Here is a 21,134-nt window from a genome sequence, read left to right on the forward strand (position 1 = left end):
AGTAAGATGTGTATACTACAAACCATATCAACACAAAGCTATATGAACCTTTGAAATACTTGTAAACAGTTTCTGTAGAGAGCGGGGCTAGATTTAAGCAGCATCATCCAAAATGTGGAGAGCAGCAGGTGTTGTGCATCCCATTTTCTGGGCCATGGTGCTGGAGCTAGGGGTGTCTGAAGAAATCTCATATTGAGAAGTTGAACACAGCTCAGCAAAGCAGACTAAGGTGGAATGCCTATCTGCCAGTAAACAGATAGTTGCACTCCATTGTTTAATCAAACTTTCATGAAACTAAACCATACTTTGGTAAAATCCACCATGAAAATGTGTTCTGCTTGTGGATCCTGCATATAGAGGATTAAGCTGCTGTTGGGGGTGTCTATCAGGTACACAGATAATGCTTGAGATAAAATTGTTATAAAACCAATATAACTCCCACATATTATGGAACTTTTAGATTTTTTTTTAGCCAGGAGTCTTTTCATTGCTCTTGCTGTTATTGGTAGTGATCTGTTCATGGATGGACTAGTGTTGGGGAACATTATTAGGCCACAAAATGTTCTCTTGCTTTTGCAAAACCACCTTGCAGCTGTATCATTCCTACATGGTTAGTCTGCATTGCTCAGCTACCAGTCATTCTAAATGATAAAGAGCATACTACTGGGTTTTTTAAAAAAAAAAGGAAAAATGAAAGCAGCCTTCTGATTCGCATTCCTTCTCATGAGGCTATAATTTCAATGGCTTGGCCTGCAAGTTATGTCATAATAATTTCCTCTGTTCTTCTCTGTGCTTCATGAACAATTTTTCATGGAGGAAAGGCTAGATATTCTCAAGAACATTCTTACTCTTTGAAAGTAATAAGAATTTTCTGATTCTCTGAGTCACTGTGGGCAAGGTTAATAATTCCTGTTTGATGCTTTGTTCACAATTATTTCCATTGGGCATTACAATCTCACTCTTATTTCTAATTCTGGGTTTTGTCCCCAGGCTAGGGAATCAGAGGATAAGTACTTAATGTTTCCTCCATATACTGTACAGGCTGCAGTGTGGAATCAAGCATACAAAAGTGACTCCCTCATAACTCTCACTGATGAAAACTACAGTGCCTAAGCAGAGAACCTGTCTCTTGGTTTTCAGAAGTCCTTTTGGTTTGGATGACCGATCTTTAATACCTGGAAGGCACTGCACCTATAGATACTGTCAAGGAATCCCACTTTGATTACCTGAGTAGTTCTACCAAAAAATCCCTCTGACTGAATTTTCCTACTGTCCCACTAATTCACTCTGCTTCTGCAAAATTTTGAACAGTGTTCAAAATCACTTTTTGGGAAGTAGATTTTTGCTTTTTTGTTACCTTCATTGCTGAATATAAATCTTGGGTACTCTGTCAACCTCCAGTTTCTCAGATTAGTAGCATTCCTATTCCTGAGCTAGTATTTAAATTTAACTTAGCCTTTTCCACAAGAATCAACCATTAACAAGTGAATTGACAAAGAAATTTATAATTCAAAGTCTTAAGTGTTTGAATTTCATAAGGTAGGAACATGTTCTCAAATATGCAAGGCATGTAAAACATGACTTGACATGGTGTTACACAGATCAATACATTGAATAAGCCTGCAATGTACACTACCTTCTGTTTTGGTTCTACTGTCCATAAAAAGCGGCAGGAAGAGAACCAAATAGCAATTTTGCTTTTTTACAGGAGGAGTGTGCTTTTGCTAAGAGATACATGATTTTTAAAGCTTCTGCTAGGATGCTTGGAAATTATACACAAGAATGTACACAAAAAGAAACATTTATGTACTTACAACCAGTCAAATATTAGAAGCAGAAGGTTGTTGTGAAAATAAATGAATTCATGTTCCTGAAGCACTCAGACAGTGTACTGAAGAATGTCACAGAAATGTCAATATGGAAATTAATAAATCTGGATCTTGAATAACAGAGTTCGTATAGCATACAGTAAATAAATCTTGGGCCAGCAAACTGAGCAATGTGGATAGAACACAGTATCGCATACATGTTGATTCAATGAGCCCTTTCATCTTGTGGAGTGAATAAGGCAAAGTTCCCATGGAAAAAAAAATGGTATGTAAGCATGCAACTATTTGCAAAGGCAATCCTAATCTTCTGGAATTTTCTAAGTCTTAAAGTCTTTCAGTTTTACAGTATCAATATTGCATAGCTGTTTACGTGTGTAGATGTATAATTCTCTAGGTTTGTTTTAAAAATCCACATAATTATTATGTGGGATTATATCATATACCACATCCAGATCTGCAACACAGATTTCTGACAAGAGAATTAACAGTAACTAGCAACAGAATTACATTGACTGATGTCTACTAAAGAGGATGTTAAATACATTTGGGCATTAGGTTTCTCAGATGGAATCGTCCTGGAGAAACCACAGGTTCTATTTTAGCAGACTATTGTGGGTACTGCTTCTTTTGCCCTGTCTCTTTCAGTGTGTTGCTCTGCTTAGCCCTTTCTCCCTCTCCTTGCTTCTACACTTGAATCTTCCTAGCATCCAGTGTTGACTCAGCTCCTGTTCTTCACAGTATTCCCCAGCTCAGTCCCTGTCTCTTTCCCTAGCCATTCCCAGTCTTTCCTCTGAGCTACTTGTATCATTAGCAGTGTTTGCCTATGCTAGATCTAAGTGTTTCCTTACTCTTCTTTTACTTTCCCTCTTCTGTGAGTTGTCTGTACCAGTCTTCTCAAGAAAAAGTACTCTTTTCCCTACACAAGTGCTTCTTCTGTTCATAGTCTACTTTTTCAAATTCTCCAAAATTGTAGCCTCACAGCTCTTCCCTATCTTCCCAGCCTGTTGAAGCTAACTGTTCACTCCTCCCCTCTCAGCTGTTCCAAGATCATAGGATGGATACATCCTATGATTCCCATATGAAAAACCCACCCCTACCACAATGGCCTCAAGTAGCACCTGCTCTCCAGTCCCAGTCTCCCTTTCCTGTGCTCCAATTTCTTCTTCCCCTAGGCCCTTTTCTTTTCTCACAGTCTACTCCTTCTTCAATGCCTCTCTGTGTTTTAGGTCATTCCACTGCACGGGCTGCGTGTCAAGAGTGAGAAGGAAAAAAGACTGGGACATGTTCAGTACCTACTATCACAAAATGGTCCCCAAGAGCCAGATATTTCAAAAAGCTGTTTACCTTAAGCAGGCTTGCAATACTAAGACAAAACGTCTTCAGGATGAACTAAATATTTGGAAATTTTCATTGTCATATTTTATGAAGGATTCCACTGAACACGTGTGAATGGAGTTCTTTCAGATGTACGTAACCTGGTTAAATGAAGTCAAAAGAGACAGTAGTTATTGACTTTCTCTATGAAAGGGTTGCTATTATCTTTTACTTGCAATAAACAATGTATTTCTCTTTTACTTTTTTCTTTGCAAAAATATAACTACACATTTTTAAACAACGTAATTCTGTTAATAGCTGTTACGCCATTGTCCATTGCTATTAAGGTCCATGAAAAGACTCATTGTACTATGAATGACATCTGAAATACTAAGTAAATCTATTACATTTATTGTACTTACGTCAGATATACCCACATAAACTACTAAGACTGGATTGCAACTCATATTGAAACCTATCCATTGGAAGGTGAAAGAGTTAAATGATAATCTGTAGATTATCTTCAAAAGACGCATCAAAAAGACCAAGTTATACAGGGCTATGGGTAGATGAAGAGATCAAAAGTTAATATGGGAGTATTTGCTGCATATATGTTGATGCCAAAACGAAAGGATTATCCAAACAGAAGAGAAGGTCTTATTGTAGCCAAAAGGAATGGTATGAATATGAACACAGTTTAGCATGAATCACCGTATTGAAGATGCTCCTTATTAATAATTCAACAAAATTCAGTAACAGTATCATGAAGATAATTAGCTTAGGCTGCAGTTATTATCAAGCTATTAGCTGAGATAACAAACAAGTTATCATTTAACGAGTCTATCAGGAAATATAGAATGATTAATAGGGAGCATCCAGAAGTTAGAAGTTACCTTTTAATTAATCTTAAAGAGAATATAAATTACCAATATTATCTGCATTTATTTTTAGACAAAAAAATGTCAAGATAGATACATAAAAATTTGATGTGAGCTTTGAACTGCTGGCAAATTGTCAGCATAGTCTTAATGCTGGGATAACAAAGAGTAAAACAAAGACTGATCAAGTAATATGGGTCTGATTCCCAGAAGGCCCTCTGTGTAACCTGTATTTTGTCATCAGCAACAAACTAGGAGTAAAAGTGGCAAGATTCACGAGAGAGGTTTCCAAACGCATCTTGATTTCAGGTGGGACTGTACACTTAGCTCCCCCTTCCTCCTTTGACAATCTTTCTGTTATGCTCTATCAGTCAAGTCCTACAATTAGGCATAAAAGTATTATTGTTCTTGTTATCTAGTGACCTAAAAAATACTATTAAGCATATTCCCCTCTTAATTATCCTAAATTTATACTAAGCTGTGGTGTACCACTTAGATACAGTCTTGAAGAAAACCGGATAGATCCCCATCACTTTATGGCAGAAAAACAGTAGTTGGTCTCAGAGTGCATGGTCCTGTACCCTCCTACACTGTAAATATGTTATGAAGAAGAAAGTGATGTAACTATTCCCAATTCTACTAGGAACTTATTTTCTTGTAAGATGAGGAAGGGTGCAGGAATTTCTCCTTTCTCCAGAAAGCTGACAAAAAATTCTGCCCTATCATTAGAGACAGTACTGGGAAAGGGAGTTTATTTGTCCTTTGCTCGCTCCGTACAGGCTGGATAGAAACTTGTTATTTGTTATTGCCATAAACCACAATATATTTGCTTTTAAAATAATAGGAGTTCTGCTAATATAGGTTGTATTTACAATCATTGTATTTACTATCGCTGCAGAGAATCCTATTGTTCGCTCTCTACTGTATCTGTGTTGTAGTGTGCTTGAAGCATTCAGTCATCCTAAACCACAGTCTTACAGATTAGGTGCTGATCACAGAAATAGCCAGTGGAGTGTTAATTATTTAGTAGTGGACTGGAACTCTTCATTCCTTATGGATTTCAATAATTGGATGGTAAGGAGAGACCTTGTTCTTTAGCCTGGAGGTGGTCTGAACTCTTTTGCAAATGACAGTATTTAAACTGACAAGGTCAGATTGACATTTACAGTACTTCTTCAGATGAAAGATCTAGAAGTAATGAAGATGGGTTCGCTTCTCCAAAGTGGATTGAAGCAACTTAACATTTTATCTTTCAGGAAGGCATCAAAACCGTGCTGTTATTCTTATTTTAATAATGAGAATGGCTCTAATATGGCTCCTTACTCTGTAAGTGACTGGGAAAACTAAGGGTGAAACACGACCTGGGTCACAGCTAATAATAAAACTGCCATGGACATTAATGGAGTGAGGATTTTGTTCACTATCTTTTTAATAGCTTTTTAAAATAAAATTATAAACTTCAAAATTGGAAGATGGTGTTAAAAATACAATTTTTGTATTCCAGGCTTTCCACAAACCATTAGTAAACAGAAAAACAAGGCCCTATCTCTAAAAAGATCTAGTAGTATCATCTCACAAGAAAAATGACAAAGAAAACTAGAATGCCATTATCTGCACACAATTATAATTTCACACATGCTTTACAATTAAACAGTTATGAAATCTTGATCTGCCTTAATTTCTGAAAGATATTTTGCCATGTTGCACAATATCATTTCCATAACTTCCTGTCTGAACCGCCAAACACACCTTTCATATTTGCTTTTTCTCTGAATAATAATTTCCAAATGATTATTCCACTTTCTTTCATATTTTCTCACTCTTAATCTGTATCCCGCTTTCCTTTTATCATTCTTCTGCATTATAACAAAAGCGTGTCCAAAAATAGTAGTAGTGTATAAAGGAAAATAGAACATGTAAACATGTAGTTTACTACTGCAATACTAGCTGAGTTGAATAAATATGCTGAAATATAATCTATGTTGTCTGATTAAAATCTGGGTATGAAAATACTGTTACACCAATTTCATTATGCAAATGTAAATCTTTGGTCTCAAGTAATAAACATCTAGCAAGCTGTTGCTTCACTTCCTGTGTTTTACCTACCTATATTAACAACACAAAAAAAGTCCTAAGACAAAATACAACCCCCTTGAACAAAAAAAATCCTCCAAACCAACTAATCAACAAGAACAGAAAAAAATCCCTCCAAGCCCCACCAAAGACTCTTCCACGCACTCAGCCAAAGAAACTGAATCATATCACCTCCCTCTGAAATTAGATTTCTGCAATTCCTAGTATGTTAATAAAACATTAAAACTTTTTTCCCCCCTCAAAATTCTGTGACCAAAAGTAATTTATCAGCTTCCCCAAAGTAATGTTATTTTCCCATTACTGCCATTTTACCACGGTGCCCCGGATTCAGAGGACTAGAGTTATCAAAAGAAAGACTTATTAGTATTTAAATATTTTATGTAAAATACAAGACAGGAAGGATAGTTTATATGACAATGAAAAGAATATTAAGAAATAGCAATATACTGTCTGTGATTTTAATCTTATTTTTTCTCCAAGATAATTAGTTCCAGTTATAATTTGTTCCTCAATTCTCTTGTCATTTGCAGACTTTAAGTACACTATTTTAAAGGAAAGGCAAGCTCACGTGTGCTAATGTGAGACATATTTCAAAATATTTACGTCAATCTTCAGGCATTTTAAGGAAACCATGGCAAGCTGTTAAAATGCTGCTGTAGTTTACAACATCTTCAGGAAATCTTGTGTCTGGTACAGAGTACGGGAAGTTGATGGAGAGCTTACGAGTCCCCTAACAACTTTCGAGGGTGGTTAGCCAACCACATAAATCAGTGGTTCAGCAACATTAATATGGGATTTACTATTATTTGTACAATCAAACAAATAATACACATAATTAAAAAGCATACTTCATTTTTTGATTTTCCAACGTGCCTTTCATGGCTTGACAACATCCATTCTCAAAAAGGAGACTACAGATTACTAACAGGTGGAGAATGGATTGAGAACAGCCCTATGGAGAAGGACTAGGGGTTGTTGGTGGATGAGAAACTCAATGTGAGCCAACAATGTGCACTAGCAGCTCAGAAAGCCAACTGCATCCTCAGCTGCATCAAAAGAAGCATGACCAGGTGGCCAAGGGAGCTGATTCTGCCCCTCTACTCCACTCTTGTGAGACCCCACCTAGAGTACTGTGTCCAGCTCTGGCGTCCTCAGCACAAGGACATGAACCTGTTGGAGCGGGTCATGAAGATGATCAGAGGGCTGGAGCACCTCTCCTATGAGGACAGGCTGAGAGATCTGGGGTTGTTCAGCCTGGAGAAGAGAAGGCTCCAGGGAGACCTTATAGTGGCCTTCCAGTATCTGAAGGAGGGCTACAAGAAAGCTGGAGAGGGACTTTTTACAGAGGCATGTAGCGATAGGATGAGGGGTAATGGCTTCAAACTGGAAGACGGTAGATTTAGATTAGACATTAGGAAGAAATTCTTTCCTGTGAGGGTGGTGAGGCACTGGAACAGGTTGCCCAGGGAAGTTGTGGATGCCCCATCCCTGGAGGTGTTCAAGGCCAGGCTGGATGGGGCTTTGAGCAGCCTGGTCTAGTGGGAGGTGTCCCTGCCCAGGGCAGGGGGGTTGGAACTAGATGATCTTTAAGGTCCCTTCCAACCCAAACCATTCTGTGATTCACTACATACTTCTGGGATGAGCATGAAACCGGTACCAGGCCTCAAAAATACGGTACCACGGTGCTGAAGGCAGGGAAAAGTGGCAGCGCTGCAGCTGTCCGTAGCCCCAAAGCTACACGAGACTCCAGGAGCTGGCCACTCAGAAAACCACCGACTAGCCCCACAATAGTTGATCTAGTCTCAGACTAGACTTTTAAAATACGGAAAAGAGCAGTAAAACGAGCGGAGCCACTCACAGCGCTGCCCAACTACCCCCCGCCCCAGCCCGCCTCACCTCACCCAGTCCCACCGCCGCCACAGCCCCAACCGCTCCCCTCACCGCCTCCTCCCGCTGAGGGGACGAGGGACTGCACACACCCCGCTTCCGCGCCTTTGCGCATGCGCAGGGAGCCACCCTACCCTCCCCTTCACCCCCTCGCTCCGCTCCGGTTCCCGGCAGGGCAGGGGGCAAGGGGCGGGAAGAGGGCGAGCGAGGCGGCTCCCCGGGCCCCGCCAGCGCGGCCCCGGGAGGGAAGGAAGGAGGGAGGGGAGTATATCAGCTGACCGCATCCCGTGACGGCCCCGGGCTCGACGGCGACTGCGCCGAGAGGGCGGTCTTGCTGCTGGAACTAAGATGGCGGCCTCCAGCGCCAGACTCTGAGGGAGTTGGAGTGGTGTTAGCGGCTGCCCGCCCGCCCGGCCAGCTGGAGGGGTGAGGGGCGAGGGATCCGCTCAGCGGCCCTTCGCCTTTATCGCCGGCAGCGGCGGGAAGCGCAGTGCTGGTGGGGGCAGGTCCGGGCAGCGCAGGCTCCCCGGCCAGGTAAATCCCAGCGGCGGGGGTGAGGAGGAGGAGGAGGAGGTGGCGGCCCCCGCCTCCTTCCACAGCCCCGGGCGGGGCCGTTAGGCACTGAGGCCGTGTGGGTGGGTGGGTGGGGGGCGCGCCTGGCCGCTGGGGCAGTGAGGGAGCGGGGCCAGGGCTGAGGCAGTGCTCTTTGCCGCCGGGGGGCAGATGGTTCCGCCGCCGAAGGCTCCCCTCTAAGTCCCACCCCCGCCCTTCTTGCCCCATCCGTAGAGGGGTGAGAGGCGGGCATCGGGGCGGAGAGCGGCCGGCCCCTGCGGCCCTCAGCCCCAGGTGCGGTACCTGTTTCCTTACAAGCCCCTCTCCAGCCCTTCTCTTCCTGTACCCCCCAGCAGAGGGGAAGCTGGGCTTTCCTCTAGCCTCAGCCTGCCCGGGCGCTTCGCTGAATGTGCCCTGCACTTGATGCAGCTTTTGTAGCCGTGGGCAGAACCTGGCCTCTTTCCTGAGATGCCTACTCGTGTGTGTCCATTAAGAGGAGATATGTTGTTTCTTCGCTCCTGGCCTCAGATCAAAATATAGCTATCGTGAGGTGCTTTGGGAAATAATTTATGAAGAGTGGGAGAGGTGAGGAGGAGACTTGCTCTCACAGAGATGAGATTTTATTTCTTTTTTTGAGTGGTAATAGTGTGCCTGAAGAGCATGAGCAGAACTAAATGTATCTTTCAGAAAATCAACCCTTAATGTGCTTATTTTTCCAAGGCTTTTTAAATTTATCCAATGGATGCTTTTCACTTGCTTTTTTATTTCTGAAAGTCAAAACAAGTAGGCATACTAAATGGCTTTCTGTTTGTAGTGAGCTGCCAGTAGTCTTTGGTATAGATTTTCCTGTTAGGTTGTGTGGAGCTTGCACCTTGACAGCCGTGTCTACTGAGGGCCAGGCTCTGGGCCATAAAAATGTCTTAGTGCTACAGTTTGGGGGGGGTGGTGGTGGTGGTGGTTTGTTTTCCGTTTAGTGCTCTCAAGCTGCGGGAACGTTTGAGTATGCTGCTTGGGGGAAGCATAGGCATATAAATTTAGTTGGAGTCTTCCCATTAATGCACTTATTTTGTGCTCTGTGGCTGCTTTTGAAGTTAACGTAATCTGAAATGTATTTTCCCTTTTTCTCTTGTGCTCTTTCACAAAAAAGACCTATGGCAGTGAGTCTGAGAAAATGAAGTTAAGTGGATAACTGCTTTGATTCTCATTACTCAGCACTGTTTAAATAATGTTGTATTTCAGAAAATATTCCTTGTTTTAGAACCTAAGTTCTTTGAAGTCTAAGCCTTTTCTTGATAATTGTCTACATAGGCTACTTGCATGTAGTAATATACCCAGAAAAGAAGGAAGAATGTTGAAGGGACTGCTAGTGACTCAGGTTTCATCTCTGATTTGAGTTAGGGAGATGCTGTTCAAATTCTGCCATGGCTTAGTTCAAAATAACAGGACCAGTATTATAGATGTAAAAACCATGCTTGGGTCTAGTCTGCTTCAGTTTATAGATATGCATCTTGGTCTAATTCCTGCCTGCTGTAGGCAGCCAAGTGCCAGAACATTTAACCAGAAGTTACTGACTCTCTTCCATTATTACTGACAGTTTTTTCCACTTGCAATTAATTTTTAAGTGCTTGGAGACGCAGAGCTGAGTATCTGTCCCTGTGTACGGTAGACTTTCTGGGAACTTTACCTTGTATTTTAGTCTTGCTGGAATAAATTTCTAAAAAGATTTATTTCATATATATTGCTCACCCATCTGGGTGTCATGGGGTATTTTTCATAGTTTCCAAACATGTATTTGTCCTGAGGGACTGAATCACTGTATTTCCTGATTTTTAAGCAGTATGCTCAGGACTGGTTTCAGTCTGTGTTTCAGATTGAGCAGGTGACTTTTAAATTGTGTTTGAAGCTCAGTAAGTCAAGTTTACTGACTTAATAAAATAATTCTTCAGCTGGCATTCAACCATATCTTGAAGTGTTAACCTTCAACTCTTTAACCTCTCAATTTGCTTCCAAAAAAACTATTCTCATGCCAAAAAAACCTTAACAATTATCCTACCTCACTACTAAAACTTAAAATAGAGCAATGTTCTGAAGAACTCTGACAAGATGGCTAAACTATGACTTAAAGGAGCACTTTTTTTTCTTCCCCCCCATTAGTGAGTAAACCCTTTTGTTCTGATACAGATTAAGAAATCTCAGTTTCCACAGCTAATTAGGCTGTAGTATTTTAAGAGCGGAGTACTGTTTAGGGAAGAGGAAAAAGTTTAGTGTTTGTTAATAAGAATTTGTCTGAGGGCAAAACTCTACCACTTATCGCACGCAGCAGTGAAAGAGGCAGATGAAACCTAGACAGCTAAAACACTTCAGTGCGGAAAAACTCATTTATGTAAATAATGCCTTCAGAGCTACAGATGAGTAGGTGACTAAATCAGGCTCCAAACCTTTAAACTAAAAGGCCGGTATGTAGAACTACAGATTAGCAGAATTTGGGTGGGTTTTTTTCTGTGCTTTGCTCTCATTTCTTTCTAATTGGTTCCTGTTTCTATCCTCTTGGTATGTCTTCTGTCTCTCAGGAAAGTCACACTTGAGCTTGATGTGAGTATCTGTCCCTGTGTAATATAGACTTTTCAGGAACTTTACCTTGTATTTTAGTGTTGCTGGAATAAATTTTTAAAAAGAAATCCCAGTTTCTTATCAGCACTCTTCTTCCTCCTCCCCCTGAGAAATCTCAGTTTGTTATCAGCATTTCTCTTCCTCCTCCCCCCAGTGGAATAGAATAATAATCCTGTTTGGGGTTCTTCAGAGTTTGCTACCTTAGCATAGGGTAAACCTGCGCTTAAGAAAGGTATGGCAGCTTTGTAATAGCAGAGGAATAATATGATGAGGAAGAAAGTCAATCTGAATTCTGCACTAAACTTTGAACCCATGTCCAAACTCTATTTCAACTGAGTGATACTTATGTGTAGTTACAGCTATGCCTATTGGTTTGATGCCTGCAAGGTCACACCTTTGCTTCTAACTCTTCAAGTGTTAGTTTGAGACTGACTTGTCTCTGTTTCCTGAAATAGATTGTTTTCCCAAATGGTAACTTTGAAGAATGAGAAATCCTGGAAAAGAGGAAAGTGTATGCAAGTTGAACACAGCTTGTGTAATATACCTATTCATGTAGCTTAAACTCTGAGGTGGGGGGAGTCTTGGCAGCAGTTCAGGCCCTTTAATTTTAAGGGTTGCTATTTCTGCTACATGCAGCAAACACAAATGTGGTTTCAAGTCTTCCCCCAAAAGCTGTTTCATTGCTACTTTCAGTACTACAAGAACCAAATAGGAAAGTATTGCTGAACTTCTGTCCTGTGAAAAAGCTAATTAAAATGTCCAGGTATTGGGGGAGTGCTTTAGTTAAGCTCCCAAAAGAAGTTGCAGGTCACGGACAATATTTTGCCTGCAGGAATCTCAGATTATTTGACTATACTTTGCATTCAGCATGCATGCTCTCTCAACCAGATGAAACATGTTTATAAACTGCTACTTTCAAAGTACTTTTTGCCTCTGCTCCAGTAGAAATAGAAAACTGAACTAGGTGTTTCTCTAGTATTAAAACTTTGAGCCATGAGTATGGGATATCGAGTGGCTGTGCTGCAATATGTTTGAAATAAGCTCTGAAGTTGTGATTTTTCTATTATTGGGTACCCCAGTATGCTGATTGCTAAAATTGGGGCCTTTTTGTTTTGGATGCTTTTATAAGTGAAATAAAGAATTTAACTCCATTTTTGTGTCAAGTCAGTCAACTTTTTAAAAGTATCTTGAACGCAGGAAGAAGAGGTAAAGGTGACAATAGTATGAATGTTCACTTGTTTTGGGAAATTAATATGATATGACTATGCAGGCACCACATATATATGTGTATGTATAGAGCTGACATTGGCAATATGTCTAAACTTGATCAATAATAAAACTTAATGTGCTCTGCAAAGTCAATGTTTATATTATCTTGGGTACTAAAATTATAATGTATCACACTATAGATAGTATAGTAAGAATGATTCCATACAGGTTCTGCAAGAATGAGTGAAGGAAGATAACTTTCTTTTTTTTCTAAAACGTCTTTGTGTTTGACATGAACTTTTTTTTTTTTTCCATCTTGCTCTTTCTGTGGAACCAAAGACAACTGAAAAATGATTGCTGGATTTCAACATAGCAGCTCGGAACACTAAGCTATTGTTAGCCTTGTTCTCTGTTAAACTGCAGGAAAATGTGTACCAGAATTAATTGTTACTAGATTTTGGCATATATTTTCTCTGTGCTAGTTTTCTCAGTGGGAGAGAGAGTTACAATCACCTTCCGGAAGCATAGTGAGTAACGCATCAAAGCTTAATGTTTTTAATAGTTTTAATCCAAACAAAAAAGCAGTCTAGTGAATTTCAGTTCCACTGCATGTACAATACTTCATGTATCGTATCCCAAATCTAGTTAGATGCTGGTGTTAAAATTAATGGAAGCCACTGGTAACTCATAAGTATTTGTATGAGTATTTCTGAGTTCTGTATTATTAAGACTAGATGATTGCAAGTTTGATAACATCTTGCTTTAAATACTCTAGACCAGGTGTCATTCAGGTCTGGGAGACTTAATAGAGCTGGTGAGGGTAGTCTGGTGCTGTCAAAACTGGAGTTACAGATAAATAGATCTTATAATCCCATACTTAGTGGAGCTTGTCTTCTTACAAGCCTTTTATTTTCACTAATACACTAGTCAATGTCAAGAAAATGGCTTAAAAAGGAAGGCATGAAGGTTGACTATCTGGCACTTTGTTCTGAAAGATAACTTTGAAACACAAAATTATTAAATCTAAAGTGTGCTACTATACAGTAGGATCTGTGTAGTTTGGACAGAGTGTACTATTTTGATACTTATCCACAGCAATAATACTGCAATGTAGTTCTTAAACAGGGCAAAATGGAGAATGTCAGGAATAATGCTGTTGAATATCTTGCCCCTCATGAAACTTTGCTTTCAAAAACTGGATTATAGACTTTAACTTGCCACAAGTCAATGGGCTTTTAACTCTGAAAATTTGACTCAAAGATCGAGTCATTGAAATATGTAAATACTGCTTTTCTCTTTTTCCAGAGGGAGTACCACAAGTTCTCTTCAGTAGGTAGTGATGATTGTGTTGGTTCTCACCTGAGGGAAGGAATTCTCAAGTTCATTTCAGTCAGGCTATCCATTCTTCATGACTACATAACTGCTACAGTCTTTGCTCAGAAAGAAAATAGCCTGAAGTTGTAGAGGGTAGAAATTAGCAATGAGCTAATGTTACAAGTCATCCATGTCAAAATGAGAAATCTTCCTTTGCCAAATCAAGTACAGTTAGCTGAGTGTAAAAAGATGGCTGGGGTTGTGGTCTGGCTTTTAGTAGGGTACTGACTGGGATTGGATTACTTTAGCATTGCTTCATGCAAGCTATGAATATGAATTCTTGCAGACTAGCTTTTTAAGCGTGTAATGTTTTGGGGATGCCACCGCATTAATGGTGTGAATCTGAGAACCAGTCTGTCATCAAGAGCAGGGAAGCCCGTTTTGACACATTTGAAAATAAAACTAACGCTGTAGTGACAACTAATGCTGAGAGTGACGACTTCACTCTTGCAGCTAATGCTGTAGCAGTAAACTGAGAGTAACAATTTCACTCTTGTGACTTAATCAGGGTACCTCCACTTAAGTGCCTTGTATATGTAATAACAGCAAGGTGAAGTAAAAGGGAAGTTAATTTCCGAAGTACTCAATGTGCATCAGTTTCAATTGTGCAAGATAGTTTTTACTGTTGAGAAGTGTTCCTTAGAATGTAGCAGCTCCTAAAGCAATGATGCAGTCAAGCAGTTGTGGACAAGTTTCGCTAAATTCCTGCATGTGTTTAGGTAATAGGTATTCACGTGTGAAATAACATGTCAGGATGTTAGCAGTGGGATTGCTTAAACTTTTACAGCACAGAAAGGGTACTTAGTCAGCTTTTTAATCACAATGCTTGGCTAATAAGTAAGTTTCTCAACTTCAAATTCCATTTCAGACTGGAAAATAAACTGTTCTGTCTATCCAGATTTCTCCTTGCTGTTTTTCTTTTTTTTCTTTTCTTTTTTTTTTTAATGGCAATAGGAAATTGGCTTAGCTGGAGTTACAGATGCAGGGTACTCAAATAGTTTTGATGTGATAAAATTATCAGGAATTAAGCTTTCTGGCAATGACACAAAATATATTTGGATCTGAGCATGCAAAGATGCAGCAAAAGTAGTGTGATTTGCCATATTATTACAAATAATAGGACATAAATTACTCTACCCTGGTACTGTTAAAGAGTAACTGGCATAACAAAATCAGTGGGGAAACTATTAATTCATGTTCAGCTCCATGTGTAACTTAGTCCATGAATTGTTTGATAAACAAAAGTATTCCTAATGCTTTTTTTGTGTGGAATTGACAAAGCACTTACTTGAGTGTTTAAAAACTAAGTATTTTTTGTCTTGAAGCATATTGATGATTAGCGATCTTTGATTTTATTTTTTTTATTATTTTTGTTTTTAAATGAAAATAGTGAGTACTAACAGGATGTCTCTTTTGTTTTCAGGTCTTGGCACAGAATGAATGTAATTAGAGAAAACAGAGATCTTGCTTGTTTCTACACGACAAAACATTCATGGAGGGGAAAGTAAGTAGTTTAAAGTTTGTTTGGGTTTTTTTTGTGTGACATTTCTCCTCTCCATTACTGGATTTAACTGCATAGTTCCTGTATTGATAGATGAAAATTGAACTAAAAGCCTCTGCTACTCAGTCTCTGAACAGAATGTATCTTCTGTAGTCAATTTGGATTTTAAACATTGTGTCTTACCCTTCCTCTGCACGTGTTCCACACTTCAGTGTAGCTCTGAAACAGACCACCTGACTTACTCCGATTCTCAGTCTCTTGAACTTACTATATAGTGCTCTAATTTTAAAGTGGGAATATTTCTTCTCAGAACAGGTTCTTGGAGGAATAATGTCCTACCCTTAATAGATGAGGGTCACTAGTCCACACATATACTTAACACATTGTGTAATAGATTATCTGTTAAACTACTAACTGAGATTATTTGAAGACTTCTGTTACTAGAAATACACTTCTATCCCTAATGGAGGTCTTGGGTCTAAAAATGGATTTTCAGTGATGCTTCTGTCTGTAAAAGCTAGGGAACTTCTAATAAAACTACCCATTAAGCTGTCATAACTGGTGTCTGTTATACTGTGTTTGAAGTCAGCTGTTGCATGTACTTTATGAAGCTTCATAGGACTTTCTTTGGTATCCTTGCCCATTGTTCCTTTTCACATGCATAGTGGGGCTGCAGAACTGGGATTTTTTCCTTGCTGCCTAAACATCAACAGAATAAAGAGGGTACTATGTTTGCACCTCAGGAGCATGAATATTGCTTTATTCAAATGATTATACAGAGAGGTGATGTCTGAATCTGTTTGTTGATCATTAAGTTGAAACTGGCTTTTTTTTTTTTTTTTGCTATCTGCTGATAGATAATTTGTGAATTCTTCCTATCAAAGGTTAAGAATGCTGGGAAGGAAAGGAGGATGGGATTGGAAGGAGTGGCAGACACAGGTCTTTCTTGGTTGTGCTTTGAAGAAGCATAAGATTGCTTCAGTGTCTAATCAAAGAGCTCCCTGCCGTTTTGTCAGCAGAAATTAAAGCCTTGGGTAGTTCAGAGTCCAGAGTCAACTGAGCAGCTGTTTGAGGGCAAAATCTTTCCTTTCCCAAGACAGATTTTTGATTGACTTGAAACAGATAGTTTAATATTTAGTTTTACCTCATTAGAATTCTAGCTGGTATTTGTGTAAATTGAGTTGCACTGGGCGTAAGATCCAGGCATTTGGATTTGTGTGAGTGAATAAACAGTTTTCTTTAGTAATAATAAGATACTATGTTGGAATGGAACACTAGAACAGATTGTTCCTCTTGATCTGTCTGTTCCCCAACATAAAATATCTAGTCTTTTCCTCTGAAGTTCCTGTGGCATATCTGCAAATTTGGTGTGCATACAATTTGAGCCACTTAGTGAAAATTAAATACGTAGAACTTGTATGGCTTCTCTTGCACAATGACTTCTGTTACAAGCTTTTTCATACATTTTACAAGCTGTTGAAATTAGTGTAGCATGATCTTGAACTTTGATGGTAGCACTCTGATAAACTATGTAGACTTAACTTCAAGCTAGGTCTGAAACAGGCTTAATTTAAAAACTCGGTGGCACTTTACTTTTCACATAATGAAGGGGAAAGGAGTATTTAGTGAGTAGTTGCCTCTTGTTATGTTGCAGGAGAAGCTTATATGGCTTTTAGTAAGCTTATTCAAAAATACTTAAGTCCACTCAGTTCATAGTTATACATTCTCAGTATAATCTATGGGTAACATTAAAAAAAACCCCACCAGCCAAACAGTAACTTAATGTTTAGTGTGAAATGAACCCGAATCACTTTTACTATCCATATGATTTGTCACTTTGTTGAATATCAGCTCTGTGCTCAGTTAAACTATTTTCTAGTAGTACAGCTGATGATGCTCCAGTGTTGATCTGTAATTCTGTAAAATTAATGAACACTGTCTTTCTCTTGAGTGTGGTGCTATGAAAATTGTCTACCAGTTTCATCCTTATTAAAAAAAAAAAAAAAAACCAAAAAAACCAAAAAAAACCCACTTCTGACTTTACAGTGCTGCTAAGAAACTAGTGAATAGGTAATGGGCTTTTTTCCTGGGGAGAGAACATTTGCTTCTAATTCTTCTTCTCAAAACAGCCCGACATTAAACTGTACTGCAGAGTAGTTTTGACAGATAATTAATGGTAAAGTCTTCAAGGCCTGGAGGTATAAATACCTTTCTGCATGTGTAAAGGTGAAGTTCTGGACAAGAGTATGTTTAGGCTGTGTGTAAGAGCTGACTTCTGAGTCTCCTCTGTTCGTGCAACAAGACTTGAGTCTTCTGAATTTGCCTAGGGAGAGGAGATGAAGGAAATGGTAACTCAGTAAATCTGCTGTTCTTTCTTGTGTTCCTTGTCACATTACATATTAAGTATGCTGGATAATAAATATGCTTCCTAGGTCTTGAAATACTGGCTTGAGTATGAGGAGAGAAAAGAAAGGGGCTATAATGTTTGGAAGCTGGTCTTCAATTATGTGTGATCATTGCAGATCCTTAGTCTGCCAGAAAGCACTGTGAAGCTCTTTGGTATGTTACGTGATTAAACAACCTTGAACAAGTAATAAAGTGTTTTAGTACTTCTGATAAGTTTAAGTTCTTTAGAACAGCATAAAGAAACCTTACTTGTAAATCATGTAAAAGACAGAATACCTATCTGAATTATGCAACAAGAGGAGAGGGAACAGTTGGTTTGTTCGAACGATTTTCTTGTGATCTAAGAACTGGAGTGTTCCTTGGCAGGCCGATTATAGTGGAATTGTTAGCAGCCAGAGTAACTTCAAAAGTTCTGCTTCATCACTACAACTTCTCTTCACCTGCATTTTAAATAAGGAAAACTCAACTATGTAGGAAAATGAACAGGCTTTTCAAATAGATCACATATCTTTAAGGTGTCAGGTCACTTCAATATCACAGACTTCTCTAAGCTTTGAACAAAGTAAGCACTTGCTTTAATTCCTAGATAGGCTCATCTGGGTTGGACTTGCACCAGTTTGTTTGAATAATAATGGAAGGTAGTATGGAATGAAGTTTTTGAGACTGTCAGACAGGTAGTCTTGGCCTTGCTATTATGAGAGAGAAGTCAAATAACATGAGGCAGCAGCTCTGAATGTATCTGAAGCCCATGCAAAGTTTGACCTTATACAGAAATGATGGCTTGTGCTGCAGACCTGGCAAGTGAGAGAGAAGAAGGGACTGCAACACAGGAATGCAGAGAAAGAGGGGAGAAATGACTTGCTTCCTGATACAGTGACTAGTATGGCAGGGATCCAGATTAGTTAGTCAGCTGTCTGCTTGATCCTATCCTGTTCTTTCCCTAGCAAACCCACAGTTTACTCAGAACTGAAACTTAAATTGCTACACTGAATCAGTTTTAAGATGGACAACTAACCAAAGTATTTTCATTTGATTCAAGTTCAAGAGAGGCATCCATGTTCAGATCCTGTTTCTTTGGTCAAAGAATAGCTACTAGAGCTGTCTCTGGTTGACTTTCTGGGCAGGACCGTTTGCAGATAGAAGTACCCTAGAATAAGAAGTTTGTACAAGTAGTAAGGGATTAGTAATACTCTGCTGTTTCAAACTCTCGTTAGTTATGTTGCAAATTTTCTGATTCGAAAATATGTATATATGTCTACATATAGACTTGATTCAGGGTATGCTGCGAAGATTGTCTGGGAAGTGAAACCATGGTAAGGCTTCCATTTTGCACTTGATGCATCTAAACTTCTTAGCTTTAGGTCACTGCCACTTGTTTCTGATAAGCCTGAAATGCAGGCAGCTACCTTGCTACAGCTGTTCTTTAAGCACTATGGCAGTTAAAATATTGGTAATATCAATGTACAATGACTATCTGCATATTGATCTGTAGCGTCAGTGATCCGAGTCTTTCTGAGTTTAGTAATCTTAGTTTTCCTTAAGGTGAAGAAAATTAGGTTTGGCCATAGTAACACTTCGACTTGTTACAGTATTGTGACCTGGTGTGTAAATTGGATTATTTCATGTTACGACTGTTACCTGAGACAGCTTCAGACAGATGCTTTAGAATATTGCAGGAATATCTTTTTTCCTATCTGTCTAGTCTTTTTAGAATTTATTCTGGTGTGGTAGTTCCAGTGCAAGTTCCAAGAGTGTTGGGTAAGTCAGGACCAAAAAATGTAGGACGAGATATGCACAACTTGTATGTCCGTTTTATGGATATCTAGAACAGAGGAGCTTAACATGTTATAAAGGTAAACTGCAAACGAGCAACTCGAAGAAAATTACATATCCATTTCCTAGCACTGACTTGTATATAGCTTCTTAACATAGTTTTTACTGTTCAACAGGGTTTTTCTGGAGAAACTAACATTATTCCATGTTCTAGGTATAAGCGAGTCTTTTCAGTTGGAACCCATGCCATCACCACATACAATCCCAACACGCTAGAAGTTACAAATCAGGTAACTATAATTTTTGAACAGGGCTAATTTGACTTATGTTCACTATCCAGAGTGAACAGTGGCATCCAGTCTTCAGAAACTGTCTAGTCTGACAAGATCTCAGCAAAACCAGAAGGTATAGCAGCTGCTACAGAAGCGCACGTAACAGAAAACTGGTGTTGCCTTCCCTAAGTCTACAAATGCCCAGTAGTTTTTGTACTTTTAGGCAATTGGTCTTTACTGGCCAATAAGCAGTAGTTTGCTTTTGGGCGTGCTGTTCTGAATGAACTGGGCTAAGTTTGATCACTGTAAGGCTATGTCCCTGAGGGGAGTCGGGACACTTATTTACTTCGCAGAGTATCAAATAGGAAGCTCAAGCTAAAGCAGTCACGTAGCATTGTCTCATTACAGTTATTATAGGTACTAAGAGTTTTTGAGTAGAGGAGATGTAGCTTTAAAATTACTAACAGTATAACCTAATTACTTTCAATTGTCTAGTGGCCTTATGGAGATATCTGTAGTATTTCTCCTGTTGGAAAAGGACAAGGAACAGAATTTAGTCTCACTTTTCGCAAAGGGAGTGGAAAAAAGTCTGAAACTCTTAAGTTTTCCACAGAGCACAGAACAGAACTCCTTACAGAGGCACTGGTAAGATTTATTTTTTTTTTCCTTTAAGCAATCAGTAAATACGTGGTTATCATTACCATTTGTGGTAGCTTACTATGCTTTCTTTCCTTACATGCAAAGTAGGAAAGCAAGTTGTCTTTTGAGCTGTTATATTAATGTATTTTGTCTAGCAATCAGTTGCAGCAACTAGTGCATGATTCTTAAATAGCAAGTAAAGCTAAAAATACTGAATATATTAAACTGCAGTGGACTGGTGAGTCCTCAAGGAGGCTTAGCTCAAGTCCCTTAAAACAGGATCATCTTAAAGGTAGGCTTTCTGGATAGATTGGCTATCATGTTTGCATTCATTCACGGTTAACTTTTTTAAAAACAGAGATTCAGGACAGACTTCTCAGAAGGGAAAATCACAGGACGGGTAAGTGTCTGGCTTGTCTGGATCATGTGCAGTTTAATGATCTAAAGAAACTTCTGCTGTGTTCATGTATGTTATGCTTGTGCTATATGCACTACCTAAAATAGCTTTTGTAAATTTAGATCTGAAGTCTTGCTTTGAGAAGAGAAAATTAAGAGTTTGTCCAAAAGCAATGGGAAGCTTTTCAACAGTAGAATATTTGAGTTCTGTTCACTTGGCCTGAGCTTTATGGTGGTACAGAGACTGCTGAAATAAAGGGATCTGACGCATGGAGTGCTTATTTGGAGAGAAGGAAGAGGAAAACATAAGCTTTGGTTCATTATTCAATGTTTACTACTTCCAGCTTGTTACTTTTTAACTCTAAATAGTTTTCTGCATAACATCCTGAACGCTTGATGT

The 21,134-nt window shown here is 39.2% G+C and overlaps 1 protein-coding gene across 3 annotated transcripts in view; it reads left to right on the forward strand.

Moving 5' to 3' along the window:
- The first annotated feature begins 8,299 nt into the window (after window positions 1-8,299).
- The window catches only part of DNAJC13 (DnaJ heat shock protein family (Hsp40) member C13), a 54,778-nt gene continuing 41,943 nt past the window's right edge, over window positions 8,300-21,134 (forward strand). For all 3 annotated transcript variants that reach the window (XR_010069875.1, XM_063325306.1, XM_063325307.1), the window contains exons 1-5: window positions 8,300-8,536; window positions 15,171-15,251; window positions 19,642-19,717; window positions 20,195-20,344; window positions 20,697-20,738. Coding sequence is in view for 2 of the 3 variants with exons in the window: in XM_063325306.1 (XP_063181376.1) it covers window positions 15,184-15,251; window positions 19,642-19,717; window positions 20,195-20,344; window positions 20,697-20,738 (336 nt within the window). In the remaining variant the exon portion in view is untranslated. The remainder of the gene's footprint in view (window positions 8,537-15,170; window positions 15,252-19,641; window positions 19,718-20,194; window positions 20,345-20,696; window positions 20,739-21,134) is intronic.

This window comes from Chroicocephalus ridibundus, chromosome 2 (assembly GCF_963924245.1).
Source record: "Chroicocephalus ridibundus chromosome 2, bChrRid1.1, whole genome shotgun sequence".
NCBI classification, from domain to species: Eukaryota; Metazoa; Chordata; class Aves; order Charadriiformes; family Laridae; genus Chroicocephalus; species Chroicocephalus ridibundus.